General features: G+C 43.7%; 1 protein-coding gene across 1 annotated transcript; it reads right to left on the bottom strand.

The window, feature by feature from the left end:
• On the bottom strand, nucleotides 1–22,575 carry LOC106657746 (G1/S-specific cyclin-D2-like). Its single transcript, XM_014379420.2, has 5 exons — nucleotides 21,643–22,575; nucleotides 17,179–17,391; nucleotides 4,776–4,941; nucleotides 2,794–2,939; nucleotides 1–2,181 (listed from the first exon to the last, which is right to left on the bottom strand). The coding sequence occupies exons 1-5, from the start codon at nucleotides 21,841–21,843 to the stop codon at nucleotides 1,912–1,914; spliced, it is 996 nt and encodes a 331-aa protein (XP_014234906.1). The 5' UTR covers nucleotides 21,844–22,575; the 3' UTR covers nucleotides 1–1,911.
• Between the last annotated feature and the right edge of the window lie 705 nt (nucleotides 22,576–23,280).

Below are 23,280 nucleotides of genomic sequence, written 5' to 3' on the forward strand. Positions count from 1 at the left end.
TACTTTTCAATTACAGATTCTTTATTGAATTTTTTCACCATTGCATTGAATGTTAAGTACTAACCACTTTTTCAAACAATGTGACTTGACACATTAATCGCGATATTTATATTAAGAAGTAAATATCTGCTTGATATAGGTTTTTTGTCTATCTACAAACTTTATGAATACGGTAATGTTAACCAATAACTGTAAATTTAATTTTATATATTTTATGTACATTCGTATATAATAATAACACTCAATCCTTTTTATGATAAACTTTTTACTAGACTTTGTTAGAAATCTTTTAAAACATTTTCTAAGCCTGATTTAAACATTTTGTAAAAGGTCAGAAATTTTAATATCTTTAAAAATCTCAAAACGTTTAATGACGTATTAATCCAAGTAATAACAAATGAGTTTTTTCAAAATCCAGATACGCATTGTTAAACAGCGTAATAACAGGGTATTCTTTGAACTTATTGAATTCTGACCGTGAATTATTTCAACATGTTTAATTTTTGCACACATACATAATATACATTTTTCTTAACGCATTATTATGACATTCATTCCGTTATACTTTAGGAACAAAGTTTTTGAGCATCGCGAGCTCTTACAACGACGTTTCGTTCTATACAATTTTTTTAGTCATTTTTATTTTTTATGTTTTTTATTGAAAATATTCGGACGTGCTCATTCTTTAACAATATCATAAGAGTAGTGCGCTCAGTTAAACGAGAAAAGGTATTTTTATAAATTATTTATTCAAATAAGCCTTTAACTCACCATTATACACACTTAATAATATAGTCGTAGTAAAATATATTTTATTCAATAATAAATCGTTCAATTGTAACTAAGAGTAAAAACATACTTGAAACGTACTATTTACAAACGTTAGTAAATGACTCGATGTGACTAAATTTTTTCGCAAATATTTTTACGCAATCGAACGTTTAGAATTTCGCGCTTCGATGTAAGGCAATTTACATTTTTTCTCCATCTACAAACTTAATAAGTATTTAAGTATAAGTTTTATACTCCTAGACATAATAATTTATAAAGCGTATTGCATTGCCTTCCCCCAGCACGCCTCCTTAACATTTTCGTTTTTTTCTTCGAGTTTGCACGATAACTACCGCCGCTCCTACCATTTTTCCCGTTTTTACACATTTTTTTTTGGTTTTACATTTGAAGTCTTATTAACGGATGCATCGAGGCTTGGAATTTTTTTCTTAAACTTTTTCTCTTCTGTGTACTCATAAAAATGTTTAGCAAAGAACTTAAAATATACGTAATACGCTACCGACCTCAGGATCGGTGACGCGCTGAATACATTTAAAACGCTCAAAAATATCGATGAGTTACATTACTCGATGTTGATTTTCTTAGATGATAGATCAGTGTCTACAAGACACAATTTATTTTTAAATTTTTAATATTAAAACTCAATAAAAAAAATGTTAAAAACAATAGCTTAAAAGTATTGTAGCTTCTAAATAATGCATTACAAAAATGAATTTGAACTAAAAAAAATAGAAAGAAGATAAAGATTCGAAAACTTGAGAGAAAAAATAATCTAAATCATCTTAACAATTCAAACTCGAGCAAACACAATGAGTCGAGAAAAAAAAGGATAAAAAAAACGGAAAGCTCCTCCTTCGTTGACGCTGACAACGTGGGATGCGCAATTGGGCCTCGACGCTCGCAGTAATCCTCTTCATCGCTGTGGTTTCGCTCGTTCGCTGCGAAACCATTAAGTCTTAGAATCCAATGCCGATGATTGGATGCGCAATCTTAGCCTAATTTTCATTGAACGAAGGCGCGCAGCACGCAAGAATGAAAATGATGCTTTTTCTTGGGCGCGCGCCATTAGTCCGAGTGTGTGTGTGTGTGTTTGTTTGTTTGTTGCATCGGAGAGATTCTTTAGAAATGAATGTCCCTGACATCGGTCGGCGTGCCAGTTTTATTTTCATAATCCGTGATCTTATCCTGCTCCATCATGGTCGTCCCCGTCGACTCGTCCCCCACCGTCATCGTCACGTCGGACACTCGGTCGATGGTCTGATTGTGATGATACTGTTGCTGTTGCTGCTGTTGATGCTGAAGACTGTGCGTACCGGGGTGCATCAGATTGCTGACGTTACCTCCTCGAGCCATCTCCTCGATCAGCTCGTGGCAGCTTTTCAGGTATTCCTAGTGAACAAAGACGAAATACATTAAATTTTGATCAAGTAGGTTTTTACATTAAAAGTTCAATTCTGCCTTTGTCTTTCTCTCTCTCTCTTTTATGTTTTGCGAAACACATGCGCGGTAGCACCTGCTCGATCGCAGCTTTCACTCTTGGTTATTGCCCGCCGGCGTATATGTGTACACATGCAGGGCTAATAACGATACGCGCAGGCATTTATCGAAAAACGAGCGCGTGTCCGGTGCGTGCAGCTTTATAATCGGGCGCACGCGTGCGTTTAATTGTCCTTACGTGCATATGCGCGTATCATGCCCATGGTTCGCGATCGATCGATCGATTGTATTGTTTCATCGTGCGCTTACTGCACATTGCGTAAAGCACAGCAGCGGCGGCCACGTGCCCGAGTATACACGAGCCGCGAGTGACGCAGCGTCTCTCTTTACAGGAACAAAGGTTAGAGACCTCTTTGGGCTGAATTGATAAAGCACACGGGCGCGACTCGAAGACACTTTATTTTTTGTTTTACTTTTCGCTTTGAAAAAAAAGCGAGTGAGAGAGAGAGAGAAAGGTGGAGAATAAAAAGAGGAAAAGAAAAGGTGTATTATCATGGTACAAACCTGTTCGACAGCGGTGATGCGGGTAAGTTCGGCGAGTAGCCAGTTGAGGCTGTAGCCGGTCTTGTTGGTCCAATCGAGGCCGTCGAGAGCCGTTGCTATCGCTGCTGCGGCCACTATGCTCGGCGTGTACATGGAGAAGCAGTACTCTGTAACAATGAGAAAAATGGTCAAACGTTAGACACAATGTTTCTTTTACGCTTTTTTGAGCAATTGTTTTATTTTTGGTACTCTTTGGTGGAAGCTACACGACTGTCCATCAGCAACCGGTTACAACGATTCGATAATTATCATAAGAGTTTTGAGTAAGGAATGCGTGTTTATCTTTAGAGTTTACGAAAAAAAGTTTAAAAAACCGACGAAAAACAAGTTCGATTTAAAGGGCCCGGTAGTGTTAGCTTCTCTTATCTCGAGATGGCATTAGCCGATGAGGTGTCCTCTTATCTCTTCCTTTTCTTTGCATTGCTCGCGTAACTCGCGACGTATTTTTTTCTTTTTCTTACGCGATACCACACCAGTGCAAGCGCCTAACAGCTGACGACGACGAAGACGTTGGCTGCTTTTTTTTTTCAATTATGCAAAACTTTTGGCTTAACAGGTGCTGCTACTTGAGAGAATAGTCATTTTTCGCAAGAAAGGATTGATCGATAGTTTCGCACGCCGCAGACGAGAGCCGAGAAAAAAAAATAACAACATCAAGGCTAACTAGAATAATTCTGAGTATGCCGAGAGTGAATCATTGCTCGAAACTACTAAATGAAATCGAAAATTGTATAAAAATTTGTAGAGGCTGCTGCTGGGAGCGTGAGAGACGAAATCGTACATCATGCATGCGTATATGAGAGTCGCGACGTCGAGAGCTCCTCGCCTTCTATCTGTGATATATACTTTTTACATAGTCAAATATACGCACGGCGTGGATCAATCGATCATAAGAACGAGAGTACATATACGGGCGCGTTCATATGTGTATAATAACAAGCGGCAATGATCTATTTCGCAAAACATGTGCGAGAATAGAACAACACTCGCAGGCAGGCACACACATCGGAATGTTAATTTCCATCGTTTAATTGATCTTTTGATGCATAGAGATTGCGATTGCGAGCGAGGAAGATGCACGCCGACGGAGCGCGCACGTAGCAGCAGTGCTGCGGATGATTCAGCGCGATCGGCATTTGACTTTAGACCACCTCTGATGCCCCGAGAGTGGCTCCTCTACGCGCGTGTATAATAATAATTTTATTATCGAAAAGAAATAAAAATGAAAAATTACAAACATTGACGTCGCTGATTTTTTTTTTTTTTATAATGATGCTTGCACACATGTGGCGGCCGGCGGCGCGCGATCGCGCTCGGTCATGTTGTGTAAAAACGATTATGTACCTACGTGCCGTATGCGCGCCCGCGGATCAGCATAATTCAATTATTTATTCGGAATGAAACGCGAGTATAGTGGTCGTGGTCGATTCCTATTGTTGGAACGCATTAAAATTCATCGATATTTCGTTGAGCGCGCGCTAGAGAGGGACGAAGAAATGGCGATTGTGGTATTGCCGTAATCCCATATAGCTCTTTTACACCTATACACTCTAGTACTTTTTTTGTGCGTGAAAGAACTACTACGGTTTTCACGCGATGTTACACGCGGTTACGAAACCTTCGTCGTGCCTTGGATTCTACGCTGCCAGAAGAATTTCGTTATTGCCGTTGATTAAAATCAAAGATCGCGTTTATTCAAATAATATATGCCGACACGGAATATTACTCGATTTGATTGTGACTTATTTTATCACTTTGTACAATAAAAACTGTATTCTCTTGCGTTAGCTTTTCGACATTTCGGCAGAGAGCCTATCTAATATTCTGAATGGTGTATCGCGTTCAAATATATTTCAATGGAGCTTAGCCATTTCCTAACTTTACGTTTACGCAACTCGATTTATTTTTATTTTTAGTTTACTTTAAAGAAAAATAATAATTACCTCGATGGCTCAAGTCGATGAAGGTCCTCGCGTGTCGTCTGATCATCCTCGTGTCCCATCTGCGCGAATCGACTGGTAGACGTGCCAGAATGTACAAAATAAAATCGTTCGGCGTCACCGCTGATAAATCCCATTTGAGCTTCGAGACGACCAGCTGTTCCCACCTCTGTAACAATTGCAAAAGGAAAAAAAATTAAATTACTGTTTATTTTTTTCATTATCTTTAACAAACGCGTTTACAACATTTTTGCGAGTCGTTTTCTTTTCTCTTTTTTTCCATTCTGCAGTACCGAATAAAAAGTAACTGTCTTCTTGGCCTCACAAGAGCAGACAAGAAGGGCAGAAACATAAATAAAAAGAGGGTTGAAATGCTAACGAGATTCTTGATTTTCATACAATCGTCTCCTTTGCAAAACTCGTCCCTTCAACGAATGAGCGAGAGAAAGAGAGCCGCTTTCTGCGGGTAAAATTTGCAAAACTGGTTACGAAGAAGAGAGTAGCTTGGAGCAACCCCCGAGAAAGAAGAGCGACGGAGGGATGAAAAGGGCGAGACGCGCTTTTTTGAAAAGAAAAGGGGTACAACGACAACGAAGATGACGACGAAAGGAACCTAGCTACTTTGTCTGGTGAGAATTTCTTTTTCGAAAGAACTCGAACCCTGTAACATTAAATTACGCTTACCGAAGCGAATTAAAAAAAAGAAAAAAGTTCGCATAGACATACGCGCCGATGAAATTACAATTAAAAAAAGGAGCGGGAATAATTTTCCCATCACGAGCAGCCGCAAGTAGTACAATAATGCTTGATGGTAAAAAGACATTCATTAATACAATATACACGTTTGCAGGCACACTTGGGTGTCTGAGACAAGTCGAATAACGATGTGATGTTAATAAACGTTGGAAAATATTTTGCATTCTGCGCGTGTGCAGTTTCATCCGGATTCAGTTATAATTAGATCTATTATTTACGAGATAAGTAAGGATAATAAAATAAACAATTTAATTCGGCTCGATTAAGAATCCATTTATAGCGACACTTTTATCTTTCTCTCTCTCCTGGCGCCTCCTCATCTCGACGATGATGCTAACTCGCATATTTATGATGCATATGCCCGTATTCGTCCGACTTTGATATTTTACTTTGAACACGTGATATAGCATATTGAAGATGGGTCCGTGGACCACGAAAACGAATTATGTCTCACGAAGCGCGCGAATCAACTTTGAAGTTCTTCTTCTTGATGCGGGGCAAGTAATTATATAGGAGGAGGTCGGGAGGTCGAAGACAATTAATAACGTAACGCTGCGGTTATAATACAGTCAATGGGTGGATTTTGAGAAATGTTGAATGGCGGTGATATATCGTGTTGTTCCGCGATTTATGAGCATAAATTGTTTTTACTGTGAGAAACGCGCTGAGCGAGCGACGAGATATAAAGGCTTCTGACTCGTGACGATAAACAGGCTGGCTTCGTTTTTTTTACAACTTTTCAAACGAAATCACATATAAAACGATATGAAAATGAAAAAATTAGCACGTCTTAATTAGGTGGCTATTAAAAATGATAATTTCACGCTGAAATACTAGGCTATTAATAAATGTACTGCGGTCGGAGGAAATAAAAAAAACGAGTAGAAGAGGAGACGAGAGAGAAAAAAAATTAACGTCATTATTTCAAAATCGTGAAAATGACCATGAATTACGGTCTCGTAGTACTTGCACGTGCGTTACACATTTTCACTCTCTTTGGCCTCATGCAGTACGAAAGAGAGAGACTAGGTTTGCATGTACGCGCATCGGTAGTTACACTTTATTAAAAACAGGACGTATAAAACCGAGGGGGTCCCTTGCAGCACTGCCAACCAACAGAGAGGACTAGAAAATTTTTCTGCACCGACAGCCAGCCGATATATTTTTTCCTGTCTCACGTCATGCGGTTTGCTGCTGCGTCAAGGTAAGGGTATATAATAAAAATACGATAACTATTAATTTTTGTGCACAAAGTGTGATAGTAATTCGAGGTTCTGGGCTCATGTATTGTAGCGCACTCGAGAGAGAGAGAGAGCTGGCTATATCGCTCACGACTTACGAAGAATCGATTATCTCATTGTAATTATTATGAAATGCGAGATAAACGGTCGATGGCGTAAAAATACACACACTAGTTTCTTATCAGTATCGTCGATGATTCGGCACAAAAAAAGTCTCTCTTTTTTTCTCCTCGTCGCGAGGTATTTAAATTATCTTATAGCGAGCGAGACGAAAACGAAGACCGCTGCCGGCGTGCAAAGGATTAAAAAAAATATATTTTTTGGAGGTAGCGCGAGCTATAAACACTGCCTATATATTTATAATAGTGGCAGAAAAATTCCTGACCACGGACAATAGGGCCTATATAACTATGGCCGCTGCCTACGTATCGGTGCATTATACACCCGAAACTCGATTTCCGAGAATCAAGATCAGATTTAACAGCGCGAGGCGCGTGCTAATATATAAATAGGCCGAGGCTGTATTATAAAACACGCCTCACCTCGATTTTTTTCATTTTCTTTTTTTCAACTCGTCCGAAAGAAACTGCAAAAAAATTGAAATAAAAAGAGAGAGAGAAAAGGATTAGAAGCGGACGGACGTCGGCGCCTCTGAGCAAGGTGTTTAGCCGATTCAGCGCGCTGAATAAAAAAATTCGGGATTATAATGCCGAGCGGCTAGGATCCGTATCTTCTGCTCTTTATACGCACGATCGTGTGCGCGCGTTAGGAAATGAGCAATTTTATCTATCGCGATTAGGATAGCTCGTTTAATTCGCGTATTACTTACGATTCCTGCACGCGTACATGAACGATTTTAAAAAGAGCGAATATCTTTCGAGAAAAATTAAGCTTTTTTTCATAATTTTTTTTTGTATCTGGTCAAACGTTATGAACATATTAAAATTCGAACTTAGCGTGTACGCTAAGCAGACTTAACGCCGAGGTACCGAGAACGAACAAAAAAAATATGGAAAAAGGTACGTAAAATCGCTGCATGGCCTGCACGGTGCACGTGTACTCGCATGCCCCACCGAAATTCTACGCGAGTACATAAGTGAATCCACGTTGCGTCGCCGTGTGAACATAACGCGACGCGGTAGCTCGAAGTTTCGAAAAAGAAAAAAAAATTTGTTGATATTCGAAGTATTTACGCACATATGCAGCAACCGAATGAACGCAAGCAGAAGCAGCAGCAGCGAACTGCACGTGCTACTGTGATCGGTGTAACTCGAGTAGCTTTTCGTCGTACATTACATACGTACATATTTTTCATTTCGATAAACCCAAAAGTTTATCGAGAAGCTCTCGAGCAGCGACAGCGGCTTTATTTATCTTGTATCCGCACACGCGGCGCGATATTTCAAGCTCGAAGAAGTTTTGGACACTTGAAAAATCAAGCGTCTCGCGCGCCCGAGCCGGCGACATGTGTGCGATCTGTATGTATAAGTATAGGTTTATGTGTGCGTGGAAAATCTTGCCTTGCGTCTTGATACACCCCGGGAGTAGCTTTACACGCTATACTACCCTGTGTTTTGCTCCTGTGTATATATGTGTGTGCGTACGCGTGTATGTAAGATGAAGAGGCAGATGTGTGCCGCTGGATATTTCTCGGAAGGAGAGGAGGAGACGCGCGCATAGTATTCGTAGTACAATGCAGCGGCAGCAGCAGCCCCCTTTTTATATTTCAAATTCACGCGCGAGCTCGTGTATACTTACGCTGCTGCTGCGTATATATGGACGACGACGCGCGAAGCGGGGATCAATTCAATTTACCGGGTTTTTTTTGTCCTGCGTATACGAAGCTGCGACGTAGCTTTGTTCAGCCTGATGCTAGTCCACGGCGCATATTTTCAAGTCTGTGTGTGTAACAATATTCTCGTATATGGGATGAGTGTACCTTGTGCGTAAACGCAAGCTGCGACTTGCCTCAATGGGCGAAAAAGCACGAGAGAAGCATCGACGACGACTTTTTTACGCCAATATTTACACAAGAAAGATTTTGCTTCATTTCGCCTTTGTTTGCGCTTTTTTCCATATTTTTCTTATACTAATCGGGGTGAAATTGAACGAAAAAAAAAGTCTGCGTGAGTCGTCCGACCATCGCGATGACACCGAGAGTGTCGCTCGATCGTCCTGTAGAAGAAGCTCTCCGAGTGATAAAATACCACTTTTTTAAGCGATCGCGAAAAAAATCATCTCCCTCGGGAGCTCGAAACAGCTGTTTTACGTACATCGTGTACACATATGCGTTGGATATTCGCTTTATATAAACAAATACGTGTTGCTGCTGTTGCGCGGCGAGTGGAAAAATTCGCAAAGTCAATAACCCGCGACGACGTAACCGCGATTAGATGTACACACTTTTTTAATACTTAACACATATACATGCACGCACACGAGCACATGTACGAGGAGACACGACGACTCGCGCAGATAAGGCACCCGTGTAAAAAAAAACGAGAAGCCATGCCCGAGCTTGGAAAAAAAAGGAAAAAACTCGAAAATGCACCTTTACGATGCGCAAGAGTGCCAAATATGTGTAAAATATGTATTTAATTTAACAATCAGGTAGAGTTTGTTCAGGGGGCTCCGATAGCAAAAATAATTTAATATGCAGAAGTTTGATAACAGCCAAACGGCAGCAGCAGCAGCTCCAACCAAGGGTTCGTCGCAGTGTGTGCACGAGCGCGCCATGCATTTCCAATACTTGCACGCACTCAGCAGTCTATAATAATGTTCCGTACGCGCGATAAGATATCGAGTTGACTGATGCCTTACGCGTCACCTGCAGAAAGCCCCCCATACACACATGCCGCACGTATTTGTTCAGTTCTCGGGCTCTTGTGTAACGAGAAGAAAATAAAAACGGCAATTGACAATTCGATCGCACGGGAGTAAATAGATATAAAAAAAAAGTATTAAATGTGTGATATGTCACACAAGTTTGTCGCGACACTTGTGATAAGAGCATTTAACGCTCGGTAATAAACCCTTGTGTTTGTTTGTGTGTAAATTTGTGTGGGTGTTTCGAGTGTGCGCGAGGATGACCTCATTATAAAAAAAAAGCTTACTTCCGGTATTAGAAATACTCGCGGTCAGCGGCCTCTCTCTCGTACAGTGTACACACGGACGGACGCCTCGATGAGGCAGATGTCGAAAAAATTTGCTCGAGTGCCGATACGATTTTTTTTTTTATTCTTTTTATGTACATAGGTGTGCTTTCGAGTGGACGCGAGTTGTCGCGAATGTCGAGCATCGAAAGAGAGAGAAAAAGGTAAAAATGAAAATGACACACGACGCAAATCTGAGAAAAAGTAGCTTACGCGATAGCGAATCGAAGAAACGCGGAGCCGATGTATTCAAGAGAAATTAGCGAATTACGTACGCACGCGCATACTTATACGATACACACGCATGTTTGAAGAGAAGCTAAATATCCAAGTGGAATTTTCTCGGTATGAATCGCTTCGCAGAGAGTCGTCCCATGGTCACAATTTTTTTATTTTAACATTTCGGCCCACGTTTATTATACTCCAGAGAATAGCGCGCGTAACTTTCGCGCGCGACCGTGAGCAGCTATTATACATACACACGGCATGCGCAAGAGACATTACTGAGGCGAAAGCGAGTCCACGCAGAGAGAGACACGTGGACCAATTGATCAAAAGTCATTTGTTTTCTTTACAAACTGAGATCGCGGAAGCAAAAATAAAAAAGAAAAAAAAGAAAGAAAAAACCGTGCGGAGCGATGATCATCCCCCTTGCGCTCATTTTCATTCTTCCGCGATCTCAGCATTATAAAAAGGGCCCCCACACGCGTAATCCACGGAAAAAGTGAGACCTCACAGACTCGGTCACCCCAGATGTCATTTTACGCGGGTAATATGGCTCCTCGTGTCCGAAAAATGAAAATCCGACTTAAAAAATCTTCATATCCACAGACACTCTGCTTGCTTACACTTGGATCTCTCTCTCTCTCTTTCGCTCGCCTTAATAATATAAACACATCGCGGAGAGTCTTAAGGTGCATATTAAAGACGCTTTCGCGATATACGTGCATGCATACGGCGAAGCCGCCAGATGCGCAAGGTGCAGTGGGAGGCACTCGGCGCAGCGCGAATCAAGCGGCAGCAGCAGCAACAGGTTGCAACATCTGTTGCGCGCTCTCTCTCTCTCTCTCTCGTTCGCTCGCTCCGATCTTTCTCTCCTCTTTTCTGTTATTATACGCACGTAGTACTACTACTGCACGTATATATACGATACAAACACGAGGCGGCCAATACACACGTATATAAATATATACGCGCTCACGTCGTTTTCGCGAGTGAACGGAAGGAGCCTCGATCTGCCGAAGACGACGTGTAGCAGTGAGCGTGCGCCGCCGAAAGTGAGAGAGAGACGGAAACGAGGCAGGTGGAAAGCGAAATACTACGGCCAATACTACGTCGTAGTATATAGTGGCACGCGCATGGCGAAACTCGCATCTGCATCCCTCGCATTTCGTATAAATACGTGTGTATATACACGTGTGTATGCTATATATAAACGTTTTGGACTCGTTTTTGCTGCATCGAGCGAGCGCCTAATTACTCTTTCTCCTCGCGCTCTGTTATTGTCCAGCTGCTGCTCCCGCGCGGGGATAGCTCTTTCTCTCTTCTTTTTTTTGCGCAAAGTTTGTTTATCGCGCAAAGTGCATCGTCCGTCTGTTCGGCCAGGGCCGCGTGTACCGCGTTGCCCTCGGGATATATATTAAGAGAGAAGCACACACACACACACACACACACACACACACACACACAGGTAGTATATAAAGTGAACTCGTTAGCTTTATGACGCGTGCCATCATCGGTGAGCTCGGGCAGTGGTGGTGGTGGTAGCATATACTTTTGACCGAGAGTTCAAGGGTCGTTGAGCATCGCAGTCATCAACACCACCGCACGCCACTGCCGTATAGTGTATATAATGTATTATATTCACCTCGTTTGGAAATCAATACGCGATCCCCCGAGCTTCCGATCCACTACTAAATTAACTCGTACCTAACTCGTTGTATATACCTGCACCACTTGGTGTCCTGTATCAAGCGGGGCTTTTTTATACGTTCTTGCTTCTACATGCGCACGCTGGGGCTACTCTACCTTACTCTATATACTTGAATGCGTCTTTACACTATTATGCCTCGGAGAGCTTGATGCGGTAGAACTGAAAAATTTGCAAGCCAAGTCTTTTGGCGCACAAATGAATAAAAAAGCTACTTGACGCAACGAAAATTGCACCGTTAAACGTCGAAACGATTAAAAGAGAAGAGAAAAAAAGCGATCGGCGAAACAATAGAAGAAAAAAAAGAACGTTTTACAAATATGCAGAGCTATTACTTGGCACCTTGTGCGCGCCAAGGGTAGTTGTCGAGAGCTCCGTCAAGCATAAAATCACGCTTATCCGCAAGAGCCACCCTTATACGATCGCGAAATTTGCAAGCTCGAACCAACGAAATGCATATACGCGCCGCACGCACATGGCAATCAAAAGGAGCAACAGTTTGTCGCGGCCCCTCTCCTCGCTCTCTATCGCCAAGTCCAGGGGTAGAAAACACGACGCAACAAGTCGTTCTGGCTAATCAAGCGCCTGTGTACGGTATATTACGTGCCCTCGACACACGCACGATCGACACCTTTGTGTGTCGTGCTTGTATAGTATACACATACAAATATTCGACGGTGGCAGATAGCTGTAGTGAGCTGCGTGTGTGTGTGCTGCGCCGAGGAAAGAAAGAATCAAAAATGTTTGCAACGCGCCGCAGCTGCCATTGCGGGCTTCGACGACGCGCGACGTGCTCTCCTCACCTCTCTCTCTTCTGATGCATGTGTGCACCTGGACTCGCGCGCGCGAGTGAGCGAGCTGCACGTCTCTTTTCACTCACCTGCTATATATACACTATAACTACTATAAATACTCGATTATATGTGCTGCTGTATACATACGCGTTTCTTTTTTCCTTTCTTTCTTTCCTTCTCTTTCTCTCTCTTGACTTTGGCTTGCCGAACGCACCGTGAGCACACCGAGAGAGAGAGAGAATTATTATTTTGCACCGAGAGAATGTGTGTTTCGGGTCGAGGTGAAGTGCAGCAGTAGCAGTTGCAGCAGCAGCAGCAACAGCAGCAGCAGCAGTAGCCGCCGCCTCTCTTGATCCGCTATGCGTATGCGCTGACAGGAAGTCGATTTTTTTTCAAGATTTTACTTCCTGCACTCATTACTCGCGAATATACGAGGCGCAGTAGTAGTAGTACGCACGGAGAGTAACACGCAAATTTATTTACTTGTGTGTTATATACGAGGCGATATGCAAAATATTGCATCATAATTTGGTGCGGGCCTGCAGCTTCATCGTAAGTACATAAATTCAATCAGCCGGCTTAATTGCCGAGTTATGGTGTCGTCGAGTTTCAATACACATCGAGACGGATAATAATAAGCCGCGTGTGTCTGCACGCGCGAGGTCCCGCTGCTGCTGATCGCCTCGAAGAAGGAGGAGGAGGAGGAGCAGGTGCTGAGAGAGAGACGAGTTATTTATTTTGCATCTTTGTCATCGAAGAAAAAGATGAAGAAAAAAAAGCACGAGCACGCGTCTTGGCTCGCGTCTGCACAGGATTAACCTCGGCGAGTCTGCAGCAGCAGCAGCAGCCGGCACAAGCTATTAAGTCTTCGAGACACGCGTACGACGCACACCGGTCGAGAAAAGAGAAAGAGAGAGAGGGAGAAAAGGGACAAAGGGAGGAACTTCTGTGTGCGCAGTTGTTGTTGCCTCGATACTTCGGTGGTGGTGGATGTGTACATTGCTGTCAGTCCACTCATGCTGCGTCGACACTTGGACTTATTGCGCGCCTGCAGCGATCGAGTATAAAGACTGCATGCGTATATGAAACAACTCTTATGCGGCTCAATAGGCATGGAATTTGCCATGATTTAGTGAGATCGTGCATCAATGCACATTGCCCGCAATCCGTAAATAGGAAGATGCGCAAGAAGAAGGTCGCATTACTTCCGGCACTGGCATTGGAATTGCTCGGTTAAGTTGAGCCGATTCACTACGATGGTATGATGAAGTAGCTGTGAAGAGGAGCGCTCAATCGGCACGTATATATAAGAACGGACACATACGTATACGGAGCTTTTCAATCTTGCGTAGGTACATAGGAGGAACCCCCCGCGCGCCAATGATTCAATCGATCCCCTTTGTGCATCGTATACTTAGTCCCCTCGAGACGGTTCGAGTGAAAGAAAAGGCCCCTGGCAAGGAGCCGACACACACGCAGATGAAGAAAAAAACTCGAGCGTTTAGACCTCGAGTCCTCGGCTTCCGCACAACGAGCGTGTACATATTAATGTACGCGTGCTTGCGAGCGAGTAAGCGCGCGAGAGATACGCGCCAAACTCGGCCTTATCGGGAGCCATGTGTATAAGCGTATATTACATGTTCTATACATAGACACGGGTGCTCTCGAGTCGAGATGCGGTTTCCCCAGTAAAGCCTTATCGGGTCGGCGAGCTGTTCGTCTCGTTCATCAAAACACATATATTTAAATAGATCGGGGCAAGAAGAATTCGAAGAGTCATACCGTAAAAAAGAGTAGAACTCGATACTCCTTGGCGTTGGTCTATTTGAACGATTAAAAAACTACCGTACTGCAGCAGGAGAGCGATATGTACTACGTAGAAGATGCGCGTTAGCGTTAATATAGCCGAAATTGGTCTATATATGGACAATCCCGAAGCATCGGTTTGTGTATAATACTTATAAATCATTGGCGGACGATCGAATTCCAAAGAGCAAAAGCCGCTCCTCGTTCGTGTATCTCACGACGGCTCCCGCGTCGAGTCTCCTCTTTCATCGCGTAGTATATCCTACTACCCGAAGCGCACAAGCGATGGGTTTCCTTGGCCACTATTTTTCGATAGACATTTTGCATACTTGATTTATCCTCAATAGAAAAAAAAGCCGAGGTAAAAGAAAAAACAGCAGCAGCTCTTGTCGAATCACGACTTTTATTTCCGCAAGAAGCTCTGCCGCTTCTGCTGCTTTTGGGCTTTTATAGTCGGCCTACAGACAAGCGACGTATATATGCATACATATTGCTGGCTGAGTGGCGATCCTGAAATAGCAAGAGAGGCAGAGGCTTCTTCATATACAGTAGTGGCGTAGCTAAAAAGTCGCGTCATCGGCGGCAGCAGCGCGTCCAAAAAAATAAGCTCTCGAACGTAGTAGTAGTAGTAGTACGCACATTTTTACGCCCGAGTGCCGCGTTTGTACTACGTTTTTACGATATACTACGATGATTACTATGGATACTATACTACTACTCCGATGTATCAGCGGCTCTCAGGGATTTTTATTTTCATCTTGTTTCGTCGATGCGTGAGCTGCTGGCGTTGCACACGCTGTGCGTGCGTGCGTACGCAAACTTCGCGGAATGACGCTGAACACGGGCCAGGCACATATGGTATTGGAATTGCAGATTAGAGGCGAATTTCGGATGCCCACGTGGTTTTGTGCGCCGTGTGTGCTAAATCGTTTAAACATTGCCTACGCAAGTCTCGTAGGCGCTTGTGTACGAGCGTGTGTGTGTGTGTTCAAGCGAGTACGCGTTTTTCGGCGTGATTTTTTTAATTGTGTTACGTAAAAACAAGCAAAGAAAAGGATGACTTCACGATTGTTAAAGCTCCGAGATAGAGACAAGTCGGATTCGTCAGTCTGTGGGACTTTTAAAAAAGACAACTCGATTCGGAGCTGACCGGATGTTAAACGAACGAGCGAGTGTGCACGCGTATATCTCTCAAGAGTGAGAGAGAGAGAGAGCGACAAACAGCTACAGTTGTGCAAATACGTAACTGTTACCCGAAAATATATATACTCCACTGTTACACGATATCAATTTTTATTTGAAATTCTTTATATCGAAGCTCCTCTCTCTCTCCTCTTATCGCTGCGTACGGCACATATTTCTCGTGTCTGCACCGGATGATCCGCTATACGATCGTGCGCCTACTATACTATGCTGATACCACGTGTGCCGCCTGCACTCGTCTCGTCGCATAACATTTACGTTAACGCAGAACGACGAAAAAAAACCAGAAGGAAAAAAGTAGGAGAACGGGAAATCGGTTCGAGGTATGCGTTGAGTATGGAAATCGATACCCGGACGGCAACCGGCTGATGATGCTGCCTCTCTGCATAAGTACTTCTGGCGTCATTTGAATGTCGACATTGATTTTTAATGTGACACCCCGGCCACGCGTGCATATCAAATAGAAGTATAATATCAGGAAAAGCATAAAAGGAAGCTTCGAAAAATCGGACGACGAGAGGACGACGATCGGTAAAGACAGTTTCAAGGAGACGCCAATAAAAGTATATCGATGGAACACGGAGGAAACAAAAAGAACTCGGAGCGACTATGATGATAAATAAAGGCGAATCGTCGCTTTTCAAAGGTTAAAGAAAAGCACAATTCAGCACATGCGGGCTTTATAACCTCTATACCGCAAAAGCAATAGCAGCAGCAGTAGCACACACAGGCACTCGTATAGCGATATTATAATGCGAACACGTGCTCGTGCTGCAGAAAGAGAGAGAAAGACGCTAGCGCTAGCCCGACGTCTCGCACTGTCAATTTATTTTTAAACTCTTGCCTCCACGTCGCGGCTTCGTGAATACAGCCGGACATTATCAATGCGATAAAGTTTCCTATACGGTTTCGTCTATAGCGTATATTATTATTATAAAAAACCCGTGTCGTGGCATGCACGCATAGCTTCGCCAATTGGGAATCTGAAAATCGATGCGAAAAAAGCAAAAAAAAAAAAAAAAAACGTCAACGGAAGAGCTCCGGCGAGGCAGCCTAAGTTTATACAAATTACATGCTAAATACAACGACCGTCGATGAATGCTATAGGCTTGTGTACGAAGAGAGAGAGAGAGAGAGAACACGTCTGCAGATAGTTTTGCCCATTGTCGAGGCAGAGTCAATGAGATTCTTTCGGCGGAGACAGGCAGAATCGCTTATCTATTGTAAAGCGTTGTATATTCTTTTCCCCGTTTTTTTCTTTCTCTTTCGCGTACGCTCTCTCTCGTACATGCATGTAATTTTGTACTACGCACGGCGCTCGTACACGTTCGGAATCATGAATGGATTCATCGATCGATAGACTCTCTTCGCGCGATCGCCGTCACAATACTACTACTACAACTATCTACTACCATTACGCGACCGTGAATGGGGGAAAAAAATGAAAAAGCTGAAACGACTCGACTCGTGTCTCAAGTTCATCTCTGTATTATATATCGAAATCGATCGTGTCGCATTGCTTACCCAAAGCTCTTGCAGTGTGATGGAATTGTCGGTGTAAAAGACGAGCACCTCGGCGGAGATGGGCCTTGGCTCGCGCAGCTTCGAAGCGAGCAGCAGGCAGGCAGTGCCCAAGAGCTGAAGGTGCTGCTTCCTTATGGGGCAGATGCTCAGGAACCTGTCCACGTAGTTCATCGCCAGCGGAAACACCTCCTCGCGCTTTTGTTCCTCGCAGACCTGTTTCGTACGGGCACACACAAACGTAATACACACATGAGTATATATCGTACGTAAAAATTCATTTGTGTACAACTGCATTACTACGAACGTAGTAGCGCACTGTAGTACGTAACACACACACACATATAGATGTGTGTAACTCGCAAGAAACATGGATATGAGGTAAAGAAAGGAGAGCGAGTAAGCGATGTGCGTAACAATAACACAACACAAAAACGCGTGTATACGCAGGCATGCACGCACACATACGCACGCAAAGGGAGCAGGAAACGTAAAAAGAGAAATATCGGAAGGAAGGAGAGCAGCGCGTACGTAGTATGATGTATGTATGCATCCCTTTGCGTGTTGCAAGGCCCACGCAGTGCACGGGCATTATTGTCCACGGCACAGGCCTATAATCCTTACGACGATGCGCAGCGCGAACATATATATGCAGCAGCAGCAGCAGTGCATTCTTGCAACGCACGCTATTTTAAAAGGCCCCGCGCGCCGTAGTAGTAGTAGTAAGTACGCCGTAAAGCTACGGAAAATATGCCATCGCGAGGCTTTAAACACGTAAATTGATACATATGCGCGCGACGACGCGTATTATATATAATTCGCCTCCTACGTACTACTTGCGCTTGGCTAATTGTCCGATCGTTTCGAAAATCGCGATGGTAATGAGCTTTTTTTTTCTCGAAGATTCGCGACGAGCCGCGCCGCGGCTCGTTATGTATGGGCTGGTTAACGCGTTGACCCATCGCCCGGCACTTCTCACTCTCTTCCTCTCTTTTGGTCTTCTCATTCTCGATATATACATGTATATATTTCAACAAGGGTATGTAGAGAGAGAAAGAGAGGATCGCTTAGACCTGGCTAGCACTTGTAACGCGCGATGCTATACATTAAGCTCATCTTTTTTTTTTTGCGCTCTCCCTCTATCTCTTCTCATTCTCGCTCGGCACGTCAAGGTCATTCTTACAAATGCTCCGCAAATGCTGCCGCTGCTGTTGCTGCTGCAGCAGCAGAAGCAGATCACGTAGTATACTGGCGCACAGGCCATGTGTGTATACATGTAATTACTCTCTGCGAGAGAGGCACCATCTCTCGCATGCTATATACTCTCGTAAATACTCACTCGGCACCGGCTGCGAGTTGTACACGCTATTGCGTAAACGCTCGCAAAGAGAGCCGATCATTTTCGGTGCGTGAGGCAGCAGCAGCAGCAGCAGCAGCAGAGACAGGAAAAAAATTAGCGTATTGGCTCGTTTAAATGGCAAGCTCGAGAGAGAAAGAGAGATACGAGAAAAAGGATGCGATTATACGATGATTATTTTTAGGCGCTGCGCCTCTCTGTCTCCTCCTTGATTCGCTGATTAGGAGTCTACAAAGGGGGAATAGCTTGCCTGACTTTCACGTACGACGGCCCCGCTATCCTATACTACTTCTACTCACTCGTGCGTGAGGATTTTTCGAGCGTGTATTTTCTTTAATAAGATTTCCGATTCGTTTAATCGCCGCTTCGTTCGAAAATTATTAGTAATTGACACGTTGCTGGCTGCATTAACATTTTGTGCGCGTGTTATATGCGGGTGTGAGAAAGAGAGGAGTAGCGGGCCGATAGGATAAGATACTATTTTCATTGCTATTATTATTATTATTTTTTTTTACATAATACAAAAGAGACGAATGACAATGTTGAAAAAAAGGAGGAGATTTCGCGCGGCGATAAAAAAAAGGAGTAAGGAGAGGAAGCGAGTGAGACGGAAAGGCAGGCCTCGACAACGTGCATGTAATATCCGCGGAGACACATTATGTATATCAAATATATAACAAGTACATTATATTCATATAAATACAGATATGTCTCAGAAACAGTTCCCTTCAGTGAAGATCTATTTGAAATTTCGTGTTCGGCTTGCTTGACTTATTTTTTTTTTTTTTTTTTAATTCACCAATTTATAAATTCGTGCTGCGTTTGTACATGGAAAAATATCTCTTTCTCGAATTCTCTCCTGCGAATCGGTTCGATAGGCTTGCGCCATGTGACAAAAATGTCTTGTGAATCGACTCGAGAAACGTATAATATACGATTCGCAAAATTAGACGGTCACTCTATCTGGAATTGTTAAATAGTTCGAACCGTGCGAGGCAAAAGTCTGCAAGAAATTTTTCATTTAACGAAAATTGACGTCGACGCGTCGATTTTTCTGAAGAATCATCATCGGGCTATCTTTGTAGTAAAGTGCCTCGCGATGATAGGGAATACACGAACGCGGAGACGTTACGTAAAAATAAGAGCGAAAATAAATAATAATCTTTCTCGGAGAATGTCTATCTTTTATACATTTGCTATACACAGCAGGCATTTTCGTCAATGACACATCGAGAGGATACGAGAGGCGAGTACACTCAACGTGGGCTTAGTAGTTGGGTGTGTGCGTGCATTACATGCGAGTGCAAGAGGCGATGAAGAAGACGACTGCGACTACGACGGCGAAGACGCGACCAAGTTGGCATTATTATACACGTGCGCGCGTTCCTCCTCGGGCAGAGCCCGGCGTGTGCATCATGCACACGAGGAAGGCCGTATATTAGCGAGTATACGCGTCCGCGTAGAAAGACTTGGCAGTCGCCGTATGCGTCTGCCAACTTATTATACAACCCGGCGAGAGGAGCTTACTTATATCCTACGTATGTGCGTATATATGCTGCTATATACATACGCAACTACTATTAGCGCGCTCGTTGAGATATATAGGTATTCCGTCGACGTTTAGTTGACGTCGTCGCGGGGTTCAACAGCCTCGCGATACGAAAAGCCGATGTACGTATTCTACTACCAACTGCTGCTGCTGATGCTACTATACGCGACAGCAGCAGCAACAGCAGCAGACGTGTGCGCGCAGCAATCCATGGAAGAGAATCGCGTATATTAACACTTTGCACGTTGTTGTACGACGACGATCACAGCTTCCCCCCCGCGGGTGTCTATATCTATGTGTCTCACTGGTACACGAATCTCTTCCATAGTGCCGTAACATTACATTTTATACGCGTACACGATCTATATTTATTCTTCGCCGGCTCGCGAAAACAAAGTCTCAAGACAGCCGCAGCAGTACAAGATACGGAGAGCGAGCGAGAGAGAAAGAGAGCATTTTTCCAGCAAAGGTCAGCGTGCTCTTTGTACGACGTATAGCAAAACGAGCTAAGGAAAAATCCTCGCGTCGTGTGCAGCTTTGCACGGAATAGCCCGAGTCAGCGATTCGGAGTGTGGACAAAAAAAAAGAACGAGAGAGAAAGAGAAAGAATAATAATAATGACAAAAGTTTAAAAACCAACTCGCGTAGGCACGATTAAAGAGTGTCGAAATTTAAATGTCCGCGAAATCGAGCGCAGCTCAAGAGAGAGAGAGAGAGAGAGAGGTACCAAGTGGGAGGGAGGAGAAATTAAAAATAAAATATAATTCGATTCTGACAATGACCTCCCATATAAGGTCGAAGCTCGCTGATACATATATTATTATTGTATTGGCTGACGTAAGGACTGATAAGTCATGTGTATCGAGAAACATACACACACACTCGCGGCACATAGTCATAACGCAAAGACGTGCAGCAGCAGCAGCAGCACCCCGTATGCGTATAGAACATGCAAGTCGCGAATGTATCGCGACCGCACTTCGAAGAACGATAATTAATTCTCTGCCTCGAAGTTTTTCCTGCGAAAGGTACTCAAAAGTATAGGCTTGCGCAATTGACTCTATGGGACATTTTTTTCACTGCGTTACTTTTTTGTTTGCGAAAAATCGCGATAGGCGCCGGTGCGCTTTTAAACGCTTTTCCTTATCTTCGAGAGACTGCTTGATTATTTTTCCGGGAATGCCGTAAAACGCAAAAATTAATAAATCTTGTGCACGTTGGAAAATGCGACTGACACGAATGTCTTTAAACGACGAATTTCTATATCGATCGCTTCTTTAAAATCGAATGAAAATAGACGTGCAATAACAAGCGATATCGGGGATCTAGCGAATCGCTGTACGGGATTCACGCGAATCGTCAAAGGAAAAAAGTGCCGGCTTGGACGCACGCGTTCCCGGTAAAGTCTTTTAAATGACTCTTTCGGCCCCCGAGACACGATAGACGACGGATCCTTTTTTGTTTTTTCTCGTTCACGCAGTAAATACCAGACGGATAGAAAGATTGGAAATGTGCATGCGTATGAATAATGAGAATGATCGTCGTATGTTTGTCTCTTTACCTCGAGCATCCATTCGGCGACGACTTTTCGCATGACAGGCGTGATTTCCTTCTGAACGTTGGAGAAGTACGTGGCCGAGGGTGCATACCGTTCCTCGCTCTTGAGCAGATTCTGTAGCATTCGATCGTCGTCGAGGAGATTCGGGTCTGGGTATGCCGGGCACTCCATCTGAGACGTCGACTCGCAACACAGTAGATCCATGTTTTGGGCTATTAGTAGTCTTTTCTCTCTCGTTGATAAACGTGCAGTGAGGTGCCACAAGTGTGTATGGTCGAGAAAGAGCACGTGTCGTCTCTCTGCGATTATGCACAGATCAAGAATGTGCTGATTCTCGAAAAAAACTGTATACACTTTCTGGGCAGATTTTATTTCATCGACAATAAAGTCAAGTTCTTTTATTATCAATGACTCTTTACACTGGACACAAAATTGTTCGTTCTTATCGTGTCAATTCGTTTAATTTTCGCAAAATTAAAGTCCTTGTGGATAATGGCAATCACCAACACACATCAATTAACACTTTGGCAGTTCAGCTTGGTTTATTTGGTTTCGATCGTACTTCAACGAAGGCACTTATTTTGTTCGTCAAAGTTTTGGTTAAACTGTTGCGGGCGTAACTTTAAAGGTATAGAAGTAACAAAATAATACAAAATTAGCTAAGAGGTAGAGGTGTGTGTGAATGTTAAAAGTACAGACAATCGTTCCAGTTTCAGTACGATCGTTTTAAAGTGTAAGTGTGTGTTGTCGTAGACACAGAGTTTCTTTTCAAAGTGTATCGAGAAAAAACTTAGTGGGAGAATTAAAAAAGTTGTGTGTATAGTGACTTGGGCTTGTCTCTCTCGACCCGACACTGGCGGCTTACCAGGTCAGAATGCCGGTCTCGCACGAAATCGCTGAGTAGCAGAGAGGCACAGGCAGAGAGCGTACGCGGCGGGCGCGTTTGTATGAGTGTCTGTGTGTGTGTGTGTGTGGCAGCGCCGAAACTCGCTGTATAGTAGCGGTGTGTGTACAATGCGTGTGTACCGGTGTGCTCTGCCTGCTACTCCAGAGGCCCGGCAAGGAGAATATGGGAGCAGCGGAGTGGGGAGGACTATACAACTACTGTACAAAGCGAGAAAGAAAGAGAGAACGAGAACGGGAGAGAATACGCGTAGGGCCTGCTGCTGCTGCTGCTGCTCGTTGAATGATTTCGGGGCCGGTGGTAGTGGTTCGCACTGTATATATAGTACACGTATAGTCGTCGACATGCCGTCCCGCTAGTGGTGGTGCAGCGGTGGTGGTGGCAAAATTTGCCATGTGCATTGTACACGTTTAGTGCGTATACGTGCCGCTGCTGCATCGCCGTACACTTAAATACGAACATATCGTGGCCTGGCGAGTGCTGCCGCGTGAGCTCGGCGCATCAGCAGACGCGGCTCGAACGCCGTCGCGAAAGGCCGCCGACGCGTACCGCATGCGTATGCAGAGGTTTTTCACGCAAATATCATCGTTTATAAATTTTTTGACGAGTACTTTAAATGACTCGATGATTCGAGGAAGATTATTTTATTACAATAACATGCCTGCGTTGCCAAGAGCCTCCGAAAAAATTCTTCGAAATCACGGTTTTTACGTTGGTTTCTCGTTTTTATATTCCTT

The sequence above is a fragment of the Trichogramma pretiosum genome, unplaced genomic scaffold (genome assembly GCF_000599845.2).
Source record: "Trichogramma pretiosum strain Unisexual culture from Peru unplaced genomic scaffold, Tpre_2.0 scaffold75, whole genome shotgun sequence".
Taxonomy (NCBI): Eukaryota; Metazoa; Arthropoda; class Insecta; order Hymenoptera; family Trichogrammatidae; genus Trichogramma; species Trichogramma pretiosum.

Bases quoted from the DNA above. Each gene is read 5' to 3' on its own strand.
- LOC106657746 (XM_014379420.2), bottom strand. From the start codon at position 21,843: ATGGATCTACTGTGTTGCGAGTCGACGTCTCAGATGGAGTGCCCGGCA. The intron at 17,392-21,642 runs GTAAAGAGACAA...CGTACGAAACAG, and splicing joins TCGCCGAATGGATGCTCGAG to GTCTGCGAGGAACAAAAGCG. The intron at 2,182-2,793 runs GTTTGTACCATG...TTTGTTCACTAG, and splicing joins GCATCACCGCTGTCGAACAG to GAATACCTGAAAAGCTGCCA.